Below are 14,669 nucleotides of genomic sequence, written 5' to 3' on the forward strand. Positions count from 1 at the left end.
GCGATGTCTGTTTGAATGCTGTTTGTGTGAGTTCCACAATAAAAGCATGTTACAATCAACAAAAGAGCTTTACATCCTCTTACACTCATCTCTGTGTCACTCGCCCTGTCTCAGAACAGTGCAGAGCCACAACCTATTATTATAATGGCCTCGCGAAGGAGCGAGAGTGCCAACACCACAAAGACACATGCATCATGTCCCCCACATCACTATGGGTGACGATTGCTCTATGTGTTTAAATGATGTTTTTGTGAGTAAAAATTGTACTAAGAAGCATATATACAAATTCTTGCACCCAACGTTGTGTCACTCGCCCTGTCTCAAACAGCGCAGAGCCACAGTCCATGATTATAATGGCCTCATGATAGCGCAAGAGTGTCACACCATTTCGCGACGCGCCCGCCCTCCCGCCAGTGCTTCCAGCCTCGCGGGGGCGGGGCCCTGGTCAAAATATGCCATCAGTGGCTGTAGACGTAACGCGTCCGCCGTGTCATCTCATGGACGGTAAGAGGGCTATCCCGGGCGTTTCACCGTGGATACTGGGAATAATTCACGACGGATATTCTCTCCAATTCAAACGCAGACCTCCCCGCTTCAATGGCGTGGTCCCGTCACTGACTTTGCCCCAAAACCGTCCTGTTCTGCGACAGGAAGTTCTCAGTCTGCTGTCATAGAGAGCGATAGAGCGAAATTTCCCCTCAGATCGAGCGGAATGCGCATGTTGAATTATCTGGACGATTGGCTGATTTTAGCCCACTCAAGAGATGTGCTATCAGTCACGTGGAAACAATGCTTCGCCGTTTGGATACGCTGGGACTGCGTGTGAATATGCAGAAGAGCGTGTTGTTACGAGTCGGACTGTAACATATCTGTGAATATGTTTGGACTCGATGGCGATACTAGCCCATCTCTCTCTAGAGCATTTCATCGACTCTGCACTGTTTCTGACTGGGCAGGTCGTTTGCACTGAGGGAATTTCAGAGGCTTCTGGGACTGATGGCGGCGGCTTCTTCAGTGTGCCATCTGGGTCTGCTACATTGCGGCCGCTACAGTTTTGGCTGTAACTCGAGTTCCGCCAAGGGCGTGGTCTTCGGTCCACAAGCACTTACGGTCATTCACAGTTGCGTCAGCACTCTGAGACCGTGGAACAGACCAGAAATGTTCAGCCCAGGAGTTCTTTTCTCTGCGAACACGATCTAGGCTGGGGAGCAGTGCTTCTGGGCCTGTGGTCGGAGTCACAGAGAAGGTGACACAAAACCGTTTGGAATAATGGAAGCGGTGTCCTAATATCCCTGCAAGCCTTTCGGTCGAAATTGGAGCGGAAACATGTACTGATTCAAACCGACAACACGTCTGTGGTCTCGTACATAAATCGCCAGGGCGGTGTGCGCTCCAGAGCTCTATTCAAACAGGCAGCGAGTTTCCTGTTGTGGGCGGACCGACACTTAATCTCCATAGGAGCGTCGCACATCCCCGGTACTTTGAACCGTGGAGTGAGCATGCTTTTGAGGAACGGGATTCCTCAAGGAGATGTTGGCTTCACCCAAGATCAGATCTAATGATTTGGGAGGGAGGAAGTGGATTGTTTGCCACGAGCGAGAACACGTTTGCTATCTCACCCCCCCTGCTGGGAGATGCTCTGATCGCGCTGGCCGGAAGCCAGGCTTACACATTCCCTCCTGTGAAGATTCTGCCTGTGTTGTGCAAAATCAGGGAGGAGAAAGCATCAGTTATACTCGTGGCCCCGAACTGGCCGAATCAGCCCTGGTTCGCGGACCTGAGAGAGTTACTGATGGCTCCCCCATGGCGAATCCCCCTCAAGCAGGACCTGCTGTCTCAGGCGAATGGCACTATGTAGCACCCCAGCCCCGAGCTGTGGAACCTTCATGTGTGGCCGCTGCGGGGACCCTAATGAGCGGAACACTCTGCACTGACGAGTGCTAAACACACTTACTGAGACGCGAGCATCATCAAACATTCGCTGCTACGCGCAGAAGTGGTGAGTTTTCACAAAATGGTGCGAGAACATTTATATTGGCCCGGGGACCTGTTCCGTGTCGGATGTTTTGCGCTTTCTACAGCACAGTTGGATAGCGGGAGTTTGAAACCATCCACGCTGAAGGTGTATGTGACCGCTATTACCGCTTTCGTTCCCCGGTTACGGGTAAACGATCGGTAAGCACGCTCTGGTATTCAGTTTTCTCAGGGGAGCAAGTAGATCGTGTACTTCATGGCCGCCTTCCGTGCCGCCGTGGGATTTCGCTCTAGTTTTGAGGGCTCTATCTGCTATTACCGTTCGAGCCATTAGCTTCGATTGCGGTTAAGGAGCTTCCCTGAAGACTGCCTTGCCTCTTGCTCTCGCCTCAGCGAAGTGCCTTGGAGAATTTCGTGAGTGTTTGGTGAACGATATTGCATTGGTTTCGGGCCTGGCGACTGTAATGTCACTCTCCGGCCGAGACCGGGTTTCGTTTCGAAGTCACTCAATACACCGTTTTGTTTCCCTGCCCGCCTTATCTGTTGAGCCGTCAGCCTCGTGCGACGCTGATGCTCAGAGCGCCAGGACCCTGTTAGGGTTTTACGGATGTATATGAATCGCTCGGCCGCCTTTCGTCAGTCGGACCAGCTGTTCGTGTGCTTGGTGGATGTAATAAGGGACGTGCTGTTTCTAAACAGAGACTTTCTCACTGGATCGTGGACGCTATCAAATGCCAGGGGAAGGAGTACCCCCTCAACATCAGAGCTCATTCTGCGAGGACATTATAAATGCTTCCTGATGGGCCTGGTCTAGAGGTATGTCTGTCCAGTATTTATGTTTTGCTGCTGGCTGGTCTTCCCAGAACACAATCGCCAGGTTTTACAAGCTGGATGTACCCTCTGTAGCGTCACATGTTTTTCGGTGAGTTAAATTTTTATTCATTAAAGCTGTTATAACCAGCTATACAGTAGTTACCATGGCTGCTAACTCTGTGTTATGGTTTAAATGGTTTATGCAGCAGTCACCGCAAACGCCGTCGACTCTGTTTAACTCTCATGCTTGAGTGCTTATTGCTTTGTGTCTGCCCTGGTTAGTGCAGATTTCGATATATTGCTTGAAGTTATGCATATTTTGTTAGGGTCGGAGCAGATGTCTCATTGGCCTAGTTCCGCCTATCAGATGCAAGCACTCTTAGCGACACGGCCATTGGCTAGAACTGTACTGCTTATGTGTGGGGGTGATTGACTCCTTTCAGGGCTTATCTTCACTGCTCTCACGGCGGGATTTTATACAGTTCCCATATACGTCTTAGCTGACGTAATGTTGAGTTACCGCCTCGAGAGGGAACGTCTCCGGTTACTATCGTAACCTCGGTTCCCTGAGAGGCGGGAACGAGACATTACGTTAGCCGCCGTGGTCGCTGTTTGATCAGCTGTGCTAGCGTTCAGTCGTGATTCTGACGTAATTTTCGCGCCCATGCATTTTATACTGCACGCTTACCCGCCAGTATTTGCATGCTTCGCGTCAATTGGCCAGCTGTCCCCAGCTGGCGTTAGCCAATAAGATTTCAGTGAAAGTGGAGAAGGGAAGAGTTCCCATATACGTCTTAGCTGACGTAATGTCTCGTTCCCGCCTCTCAGGGAACCGAGGTTACGATAGTAACCGGAGACGTTTTACAAACATTATTGTTGCACCCAACCACACAACAACTCTTTGGCATGTTGTAAGGTTAGTCCACTTCCTCGATCTGTATCGCGGTTTGTTTTCCCTTAAAAGTGGGCGTGAATCTGTTCATAGACATTCTATGACGCTGTTGTGCGTACGCAACATGGGTACCAGCAACAGGAAGTGAACTATCCTTTTAGTGGCAGTGTAGTCCCCTCTAGCGGAGGAGATGGCATTGCATCCCGCTGCAGATATCTTGGATATATATTATTTGTTGCCGCACAAGACATGATTTCTGAAACCATTCCTAGTGATGAATCTTTTACAATGTAGTGAGCTGATATCTAACATAAGGACTGTACCTATATATTAAAAGTGCCCTCTCACTCTGCATATTTTATTATTTTTTTATAATGCTCAAAAAGAGTATAATACCCATACTAATTAAGATATTATTGGATTGAACTGAAATTCTGAAAAATGTGAATTTTAGCTTATCCAGAATAGTATTTGCTTCTAAGAAGAATCTTCCTTCGCTGGTTCCAAATTATGATAAATCTTTATGATTGCACACTTTTTGGATCCCTTGAGTCAGAAGTGGAATAATGTGCAGTCTTGCCATCATATGTGTGTTGGTTCCATGCTTTGAATATTGCATCTCAAAGACTTGTTTTTAATGAGTTAGATTCAAATAAAGGTTTTAATGAAGATGGAATGTACTGTATGTAAATCCCCTGACCTAATCTGTTTGTAGGCCTACCTCTCTCTCTCTCTCTCTTTCCTTCTTACACCAAACACAAGATCAAGCCCCCTTTCGAGGATAGGCTAAATAAATAAACAGAGGAAGTACAATTCTAGGCTAAAGTTCAACCTCATGCTGTTCCTGGTCAGATATCTGTGCTAGTCACCACTTTTAAAACGAGAAAAACACTATGAAAACTTAAGTTAGGGACTTTGCTTACTCTTTACAAGACAGCCTGCCAGATCAGGAATAAAAACTGCACTGTTTGGGTATTCTTTTACATTGCAAAACTTCTCTTGAGGACATCGCCAAACACCAGGTACAGTGTCTCATTTAAATTGACTGCATGCTTTGGAATGTTCCATTTTAAAGAAGTATTTAAGTCAATGGACATATCATTAAAACAGGAATAGAAACGTGCACAGTGCCATTCAAAACAATGCACACTTGCAGTAATTTTTTACGCAATGAGCTACACATTTAAACATTTTTGTGCAAATCACTAAATTGATGCCACTGTGCAATCTATTTAAACAGAACACAGATTTGGATGCTCAAGTCATTGGAGTGCAAAAGTTTAACCTCAGATGAATAAACTTTATATAATGCAACTGTTTAGGATACATGCCAGGGACATATATTTGTGTTAGTTACAATATCTGTGTACTATAATATCTTTAGTGTCTCTCGTTTAAACTGTGACCTCTTAAAACTGTACATTGTGATTGTGAGATTGTGTAGCAGTGCCAGGTCAATGTGCAGTGATTATCTCGGATAGTGTAAAGGGGACAGCCCACTGGCCAATGACAGATAAGAGAGAATATATATATATATTCTCCAGAACCCAATATATTAAAAAGTCCAAGAGGTCCAAACAGTGGTTTCCAATTTACACCTTTTCTATTGGCCATATTTTTATTTTCTACAAATGCAAAAAATCAAGACCTGCATTGTTTCCAAATCAAAATGAATGGCTAATCAAGTATATATTTTCAGAAAATGCAGCTGCATACTCAAATCTTTGTCCTTGTTGCCTTCCTTTGGAGTGTCCCACCACTTTCCCTGGCTGGGAAGATCCTTGTGTACCCAGTGGATGGAAGCCACTGGCTTAACATGGACATTTTGCTGCGAGAACTTCATCAGCGTGGTCACAAATTGACAGTTGTCCGTTCTGCTAACAGCTGGTACATCCCAGAGAACACCACACACTATACGCCCATCACCATCAGTGCCGATCATCTCACTAGCCTGGAGGACCCCAAGTACATGGCGTCTTTTCTTAAGAGAAACATTGACATTCAAAGAGGGGAAGGATCTGTTTGGTCATTCATGGCCCTTCAGAAAGAAGTAATTACTCTTCTAGAAGAGTCTCACAAGTCTTCTGCTGAGATGGTGAGGACCATTCTAGAGGATAAAAAGCTTGTAAAAACACTTAAAGAGTCCAAGTATGATTTGATGCTAACTGATCCTGGTTTTGCAGGAGGTGTCATACTGGGCATGTACTTGGGACTACCAATGGTGTTCAATGTACGATGGATAACAAATGGAGAAGGGCACTTTGCAATTGCACCCTCGCCGCTTTCTTACATCCCGACTATCGGATCTAGGGTGACAGATAAAATGAGTTTTGCAAATAAAATGAAAAATATCTTGCATTTTGGAATTGGCCAATACATTGACCACATGATCACAAGGCCTCTTTATCAAGGAGTTATCAGCAAATACATAGACCCAAACTCCAATGTGTACTCTCTGATCCAAGGAGCAGATCTGTGGCTCATGCGAGTAGATTTTGTATTCGAGTTCCCTCGACCTACTATGCCCAATGTGGTCTATATTGGAGGCTTCCAGTGTAAACCATCCAAACCTCTACCAAATGAATTGGAGAAGTTTGTCGAGAGCTCTGGAGAGCACGGGGTTGTGATCATGTCTTTGGGTACTCTGCTTGGAAGTCTGGGTCCTGAAATATCTGAAGTCGTAGCCGCTGCTTTTGCTCGCTTGCCACAAAAGGTAGTTTGGAGGCATGTAGGAGAAAAGCCATCTAAATTGGGCAACAATACACTGATGGTGGACTGGCTGCCTCAGAATGACCTCTTAGCCCATTCTAAAACTAAAGCTTTTGTGACACACGGAGGAACGAATGGTATCTACGAGGCGATTTACCACGGTGTTCCAATGGTTGGACTTCCGCTCATCTTCGACCAGTTTGACAACATAATTCGCCTGGAAGCCAGAGGGGTGGCTCAAGTGCTTGATGTCGCAACCCTGGATGTAGATATCCTAACACAAACCCTAAAGGACATCCTGGATGAAAATCAGCCATACCAGAAGAACATGCGCAGGATGTCAAGCCTACATCGTGACACTCCGCTCAAGCCAATGGACAGTGCCGTCTTTTGGCTGGAGTTTGTCATGAGGCATAAGGGTGCAGCACACTTGCGCACAGAGTCCTACAGGCTTCCTTGGTATTCCTACTACTGCGTGGATGTCTTAATGCTGATAGCGAGTTTGTTTTTGGCAGCCTGCCTGCTCTTGGTTTTGATGAGCAAGGCTTTGCTGAAAGTTTTTGTCAAGAAAAGGAAATGTAAAAAAGACTGAAGACATGTCTTTGGCAGCACTAGTTTTATATATATATATATATAGGCTGATATCATTAATAGGACTCTACACATCCCTTTCAATGTGGAAAGGGTTGATTAGTTAGCATGTTAGTCCCTGCTGGTAGATGCAACTATTCCACATCTGGTTAAATAAAAAATATTTCTAATTTTGCAAGCATTATTTAAGTCAAACTTGGCAACTGCCAAGTGGATAAATATGAATCCTAAGAGATAACTTTAATATGGTACTAAACAACATCCTATATTTCTACAGAATTGCAATTTATAACCAACTTTCCCAAACCATCTGCAACTGCTGCAACTTTTGGTTGAGAATGTTGCTAGGTCAGGCAGTTCAGACAAACAGAGCAGTGTTTTGTTGATGCCACAGAACCAGCATACACACTTTTTGGGAAAACAAATCTATGAATGGCTAACTTGGAATTTCAATATACATAAAGTTACACACATCAGCTTTAAGGTTCATACAAATACATTTGGTGAATTAATATGTTTCTAACAGGATATTTTTGTTTTCAAAAAGGAACTGCAATAGATTTTTTTTTTCAGTTTGTTTTATTGATTTGTACAGACATTGAATGAACCAGCTGTCTATTTTGCCCGTAAATATTTCACTTAACACAACCACCGGCATGGTCAACAAAAATAAAATAATTCAGAAATCAGAGTCATAATGCGACAGATGACCAATGATGCCGAACGTCTCCTACATTTTGGAATGGTATAACTATATATGGTTACAATAGGTGAAACGCTTGAGAGAGAGTAAAAAATAAAGTGCTCCGTCTTCATCTGTTTTACTGTGTCACTTTGAGAATACTCATCTCACCTCTCCAAAAAGTAGCAATTCCATTTCTTTCTCTATGAAAAACAAAGTATAAAAAAAGGTTAGAAATGTCTAGATATCTCAAATCTACAGACCACAGCTCAATTGTCACTGTGTGATATTTAAGGGGATCAATGTCATATACATGCAAGATATAAAGACAAACACTTGAACACAATCAATAGAACATGTAACCTATATAATAGATACCAGTCTGTAACTTTGTTTAGTTCCATTAGGAAAACATTACAAAATGCTTTTCTTCCTTCTGTTATAATAATAATAATAGCAGTAATTGATCCACAGCTAACTTTACTAAACGTCTGTTCCACTCACCCCACAAGTCACCAGTTTTCTTTCTATATTTTAACAGTTTAACAGATGGAGGAGAGAATGAATAAGGGAGAAAGAGATTAAAGAGAGAATGAATGTCTGGGAACAGCTTTGGTATTTTAAAAGTATAGCAAAAACATCAAGTCGGTCAGATTATACATCTTCCTGCGACTGCATGTTGCTCAGGCATTTTTCTTTCACTTCAGAGTGTCATCTTTCCAGACTTGTTGGACAGACGTTACAGCAGATTATTTCAACATATAAACCCTGGCAGTGGCCGTTTCTCAGGACACATTTGCTCGAATTCGAAGGAGTAGAAATTATAAACATATAGCACATTAGCAATCTGCTATTAAGGAGCATCCCGAAATGAGTAAAGAAAAAAAAGTTCTGCTTCTGTTATGTGTATTGCCTTGTTCCAAGTGAGATTCCATTTTAACCTAGTGATAACAGTACAAATCTTTTTTTACTCGAACTCTCAGAACTACCTAATCTGTTTTTCAACCAATTCAATCAAATACTGCCATCACATGCATTTCAACTTTACAAAGCCGTATCTCTGTATTATAGCATTAGTGATGCAACTAACGCTCTGCCCAGAATTTCAACCAATAACAAACAATGAAGATTAACTGTAAAACTAAATTGGTCCAAACATGGATATTAATAGGGCGTTAGAGCCCAAATGTCTTAATCTTTTTGGGAAATTCTGGACAAAGAGCACCTATAAAGTTGCGAATTCAAACAAGAGTGAACATCTGCCAACGTTTTTTCCAGAACTAAAAGAAAAAGAAAATTACAGGGACATGCAGCAAAACACAAGTTGCAACAAAGCATATAATAAACCATTCTGAAAACCAATCCTCCATGCTTCAGAATCTTTAGATGTTGGTCTACGTCCCCTTGTGAATTTGCTAAAATGAAACCAAATGTGCAAATGTGAAACAAATGGAGAATGTGTTCTCTTTAAAGTAGTCACAATTCCAAAGTGAAGTGCAATGGTGCAGTGTGCTATAAATAAAAACCGAGATTCTGCCTTGTAAGTGTACATCCAGAAAAACTTGACCACGGATGGCTAGACAACATTGACAGGGGGATTATTCCATAATGAATTGAAGCATGTGATTGTAAATCAGTCAATCAAACCTCTTTGTTAAACTTTGAGGCAAACACATTTCATTTAAACAATGGTTGTGCAACAAGACTTGGAAATGGAAATGTAGCACAAAAAAAAAACAAATTCACACAAACCTAAAAACAAAAGCATTAGTGTCAATTACACAAGAATAAAGACAAAATAAACTAAATGCCTTCGTTGTCTGATACTTCTCCCTTCATCTTTTATTTCCACAACTTGAGATACTCAAAATAAAACTTTCCAGAACACTTTTATCACCTCTTTCCATCCACATGCAAATTGCAGCCTCTTGTATAGGGTTCTTTCTTTTTAGAGTCACTTCCTCTCTGCTTACATTCCTCACTCTTCTTTCCCTCCCCACCATGTATATCTTTTCATTAGTGTTCAATCTCTCATCGGGGTCTCTGACTTTCCTCCACTTACCGAGTCAATCCCACCACTAGGACAAGAGACCCTCCCTACTCGCCGTCCCTGCAGTGGCACCTCCTGCCACCAGGTTCCTCAGCAACTTCCTCCTGCCAGCTTGATAGTCTTCCTCATCCACGTTCACCAGGAGCTTAATGGCCTCGTGGCCCACTGCCTGCTTCAGAGAGTCCGTGATGAAAACGCCCTTCAGGGCTTCCAATAGTGAGCCGTTGATATAGTCCCGCCAGAAGGCGTCCAGGTAGGTCAGCTCTGAGAACTTGATGTCACATATGATGGAACCCAGGTCTCGGGATTTGAGGATGGTGTTGGCCTGGTTGAACCGCTCAAACTGCCTCTCCAGCGCCTCCTGCTTGTTGGAGAAGACGTTTCCTTGTAGAGCCGACTCGTGCTGACAGTACTCCGCACGCACTCTCAGTCGTATGTCTGTGAGACAAGGAAGAAGGTTAAAAAAACGAATGGATTTTAAATCAACCTACAAAGGACACACAGATTCCAGGAGTATTGCTTGTCAATGCTCAGATGGCACATCCATGGAGAATATGATACATACCCAAAAAATGGCAAGGTCTGGGTAAAATGTTTTAATATGATTGACTGCCTTTAAAGAAACTTTCAATGATTTTAAGAGGTTGCTAATAGGTTTGTTTTATAAAAGTCACTGGGTGTGCCACCAAGACGCCCGAACAAAACGGGTTATATCATTGGAGCTTGTAATTAAAACTTTTATTGGCAAATTGGTTATGACCTAATTAATATCACATTCCAGTGCTCGACAGTAAGAACTGGCCAATGGCCCGGGGCCAGTGTGAAAGATGCTCGGGACAGTTAACAAATTTATCACTGGCCCCATTGGGGCACTGCTGGTCAACATAAAAGAGGAGAAAACACTTTAAAACATGAAAAACAGTGTCAGTGTCTTATTTCATCAAAAGCAAAACTTAATTTGCTACTATAAAGTTGCTCTACACGGTTCAGTTTTTACCTGCAGACCAGTTTTTATCCATTCGACAGACTAAATAAAGAGCTGTGCATAAAAGAGGGTGGAGCCTCAGCGCACATCTTCTATGACTCAATCGTACGAAGTACGACAGTACGAAGGTGTTTTGTAGCTGGAATAAACTTTTCCAGAAAGTTAGCTTTGGCAAGCCATTTCAAACTCCCAAAATGAGGAAAAAAAATGTTTTGGCCAGATTTTGTTCGAAATTACTACGTCACATAAGTTGTCACACCTGCTGTCAGAGAGTGAATTTCTGTTCACCTGCTGTTCTTCCTAAAGCATCATTTAATTTGTATCTTTGCTCTTTATATTCCATTGTGCTATAGCTTGTAATTTGTTTTTGTGTCATATATGCTTATTTATTATAATAATAGATAGCAAGGGTCAAAAACAATGATAACAGCAACTATTAAATTTTTTTGCTGCAGGGCCAATTAAAATATTGGCAGGGAAAGTAAAACTTTGAACAATCCTTAGCATTGAGCCCTGCATTTCATGGCCCTAAACCTTCTCTTTCAGCAACTGATGCTTGCATTTTTTTTGTTGTTGTTCTTCAGCAGATTTGTTGTCTTACCACAGGTCTGTTTTTCTCTGCAGTCAGCTGTCGTGTGAGATCTCTTCCTTTTCCTGTTCAGTGGAGGTGGGGTGGGTTTAGCACGTGGTGGGCACACCTGGGGTCCTGATGGAGGACAGCAGATCAATGGCTGGGTTCCTGAAAAACAGAAAATTAAAATCACTACCACGATGTCCGTCTCGCTTGTAGTACATGCATTTCCACTGATCATATCAGACTCTGATCATATTCGATATGTTTAATATTTTGACCTGATTTTTTAAAAAAATGTCAAAGTGGTAGTGTGTGAATCGGAGTAATAACCATTTACAAAGTCGGCAAGCGTATGATGCCAAGTGATTAAAAATCTTTCCATATTGTAAACATTGTGAAGTGTATTCAAGCCTTTTGTCATTCTGGAACTTCTTTCAAACTTATGGTGCGTTCTAGTCACATGTGAAAGATTGTATTTATGAGTTTTACTTATATTAATGCCACAACCATTCAAGTAGGACTTGAACACACCAGTAGCCACTGAATTAAGACACGCCCTTAATCCAAAAACCCTACACGTTTCAAAATCCAAACTTGCTGTTTCCCACATATGTGCTATACTGTAAAAACACTAAATTACTGAATGATTAGTGCATCAAAAATTCAGATTGGCTTATCAAAAAATATAAGACATTTCTGCAATTTACAGAGTGACAGATGTGGTATTTCAGTAAAACATAAAACCAAAAGTGCTTACAGCTAAATTAAGAGGTCTAATTTAGGACACACCTGTTCTTCTGTGAGGAGTTCCCTGCTGCGCCTCTCCTGCTCCTCTGGGAGAAACATAGCGGACTGATGTCTCCTCCAGATATTTATCCACTGGATCTGGGCACACTGGAAAATAATTAGCAACACATTAGATACGCTCCTTGCCAAAAAATACTGCAGAGCGATGAAACTGTAGCTTCACTGTGCACAATAAGCATCTGTCAAAGGTGAAATTGACAACATCTCAAACCTGTCTGTCTCTTGCGCAACGTAACGTACGGCAGCAGGTCATGGCGAGTGATGATGCGGAGCAGCTGAAGAACATGCCGGAAGTTTGTCTCGTCACATCGCCCCTGACGCTCCAGCGCAAGCAGGAAATCTCGCCCGCTCCGTATCCCTCCTCTCTCGTACTCGTCAATAACGTCCACAAAAAGGAAGGACAACACACGTACGTCACGGTGCGTCAGCTGCGCACCCACAATATCAAACATGCGGTGAAGAGAGTAAAGCCCATATGCGTCATCCACAGCCTCCTCCGGCCACGGCTCCACCCGGCCAGACGCAGGTCTCCGTGATGAGGAGGAATTACTGCAGGACGCCGGACCCAATCGGCTTAGAGAGAGCGCAAGGGAGTTACCATGAGCTGTTGGAGATAATGAAGCTGCAACCCAGCCTCTCCGAGGACAGGAAAGCCCTGAGCGGGAATACGAGTCTATCGGGGAACGAGAAATGTGTTGCCTGCCCTGACTAGATGAAGAGTTCTGTGGTGATAGGAGGGCAGGGTTGGCATTCCCATGCTGCTGTGAGGTCATCACTCTTCACTAGACGGGTGATGGGTGAGGGGGATGGCAGAAGGCCCTGTCAGCAGTGTGAAGCAGCCTGAACTGTGTCAACACACTTGGCCCGCAACTCTCACCTCCAACTTCACTCTAGAAGAGAACAGAATTAATACTCAAGCTTTAGAACACTAACAACACCACAGTATTTTACATTCATATAACATATTGAATAATAAATTGATAAAGATGATAATCAGACTAGGACAAATTACCACATGACCTGGGTTCATTTTACAGTTTTTTTTAAACTGATCTATTGCTTAACTCTGTTTTCTAGACTCAATGTCAGCTGCCATTGCTCAATCATTCAGCATCCAAAACCATGCAGATCATGTTTTTACATCTCCCCTACATATAAAATCATATAGTTTATATATTCTAAATTCAAATCTACATATAAAAACATTAAGATAGTATATTTTTATATCAATTTACCATATATAAATTCTGGTATATATAAAATATATTACAGTTATTACACATATATATTAAAAATGTATATTCTGATATCACATCTAAATTTAAAATAATATACATCATACATTTAGATAACACGTTTAAACATCAAATGTACTCTGATATAACATCTACGAATAAATCACACAGCTTAGATACTCTAAATTCATCTACTTTTAAAATCATAGGGATTATATAGTTGATATCACATCTATAGTGCTTCAATTTAAGAACCTATTTGAGTTTAACTAAGCCTGTTTGTTCAGTTTCGATCTAATAAACCTAATAAATATTGGTGGATAAAATATTTAGGCTGAGGAACAGTGAAGTTACTGACCTGGTTTAGATTAATAATTAACATCTAACAGATTTAAGAGAGTGAAAATCAAAAAAGCTGAATGCATCAATCATTTAACTTCCATATCATGCGTTTAAAAACACAAACATAGGCTCTTTTCATATGCAAGGTTTGAGACTGGAAACTCCGATCAAAAGATTGATGAATAAGGAGTTAAGACATCAACAATCTTCTGAAATCCATCTGGACAGCTGTGTTAGCCTGATGCTTAGCATACACAAGGAGAGGCTGAAGAACACCGGGATCTTTTAAGAAAACATATTTTATGGTCAATATTTCATTGTGATCCCCTTTAATGCTTCTATATGCCTAAAGATACTTAAATGTTATTTGTTATTGATATAAACTTCGCTTAGGAACTGACTGTTGGCTTGCTAACGTCAACAGCGTGTAGCAACACTGAATGTACACAACTGTCTTACCTCTTCAATGCCATGAATCACTTTACAGACACGGAGACAATGGACGTTGACTCTTCTCAAAACTGCGGTCTGGTCCTCATATGTGTAAAATAATCGTGTGTGGGGATAATTTAAACGGTTTGGTGAAGCTTGGTAACGAGCCCATTTTTTTGTTCCTCTACTAAAATGTAGGTACATCCGGGACATGAGAAAGCGTGGGGCAACATCCGGGGAATGTAGGAAACGCTTCGTCAAAATAACAATAAATTAATGTGATGTGTAACTAGTATTTTTTTTATGCGGTTACTAATAAATGTATAAGAAAAGAAAACCATAATAGGTGTTTGTATAGAATTTATTTATTTATTTTAATGATGAAAAACACAACACTGCATTGCCCCTTTACCTATGAAAAATCAACATAACCACAGTGTCATTGTTACTAATGTGAAAACTTAAACAATAAAAATGGGTTCATCTTAAACCTTGTGAGAAGTCTTGATAATTCTGTTTGATTTCTTTCCAGTTGTAGCTGATTTGAATTCAATAAAATCAAAATGGCTTTTTTTCCCTACAC

At 41.9% G+C, this 14,669-nt stretch overlaps 1 protein-coding gene and 1 pseudogene across 2 annotated transcripts; one reads left to right on the plus strand and one right to left on the minus strand.

Annotated features, from left to right (window-relative positions):
- The first annotated feature begins 4,492 nt into the window (after positions 1–4,492).
- On the plus strand, positions 4,493–7,394 carry LOC113093574 (UDP-glucuronosyltransferase 2A1 pseudogene; annotated as a pseudogene).
- A 145-nt stretch (positions 7,395–7,539) lies between these two features.
- On the minus strand, positions 7,540–14,312 carry LOC113093575 (death effector domain-containing protein-like). Of its 2 annotated transcripts, XM_026259265.1 has the most exons (6): positions 14,114–14,312; positions 12,289–12,967; positions 12,060–12,164; positions 11,298–11,435; positions 9,724–10,149; positions 7,540–7,864 (listed from the first exon to the last, which is right to left on the minus strand). In XM_026259265.1, the coding sequence occupies exons 2-5, from the start codon at positions 12,848–12,850 to the stop codon at positions 9,740–9,742; spliced, it is 1,215 nt and encodes a 404-aa protein (XP_026115050.1). In that variant the 5' UTR covers positions 12,851–12,967; positions 14,114–14,312; the 3' UTR covers positions 7,540–7,864; positions 9,724–9,739. The 2 variants fall into 2 exon arrangements, with proteins under 2 accessions (XP_026115050.1, XP_026115049.1); XM_026259264.1 differs by having other exon boundaries at positions 7,540–10,149.
- Between the last annotated feature and the right edge of the window lie 357 nt (positions 14,313–14,669).

The sequence above is a fragment of the Carassius auratus genome, unplaced genomic scaffold (genome assembly GCF_003368295.1).
Source record: "Carassius auratus strain Wakin unplaced genomic scaffold, ASM336829v1 scaf_tig00215076, whole genome shotgun sequence".
NCBI classification, from domain to species: Eukaryota; Metazoa; Chordata; class Actinopteri; order Cypriniformes; family Cyprinidae; genus Carassius; species Carassius auratus.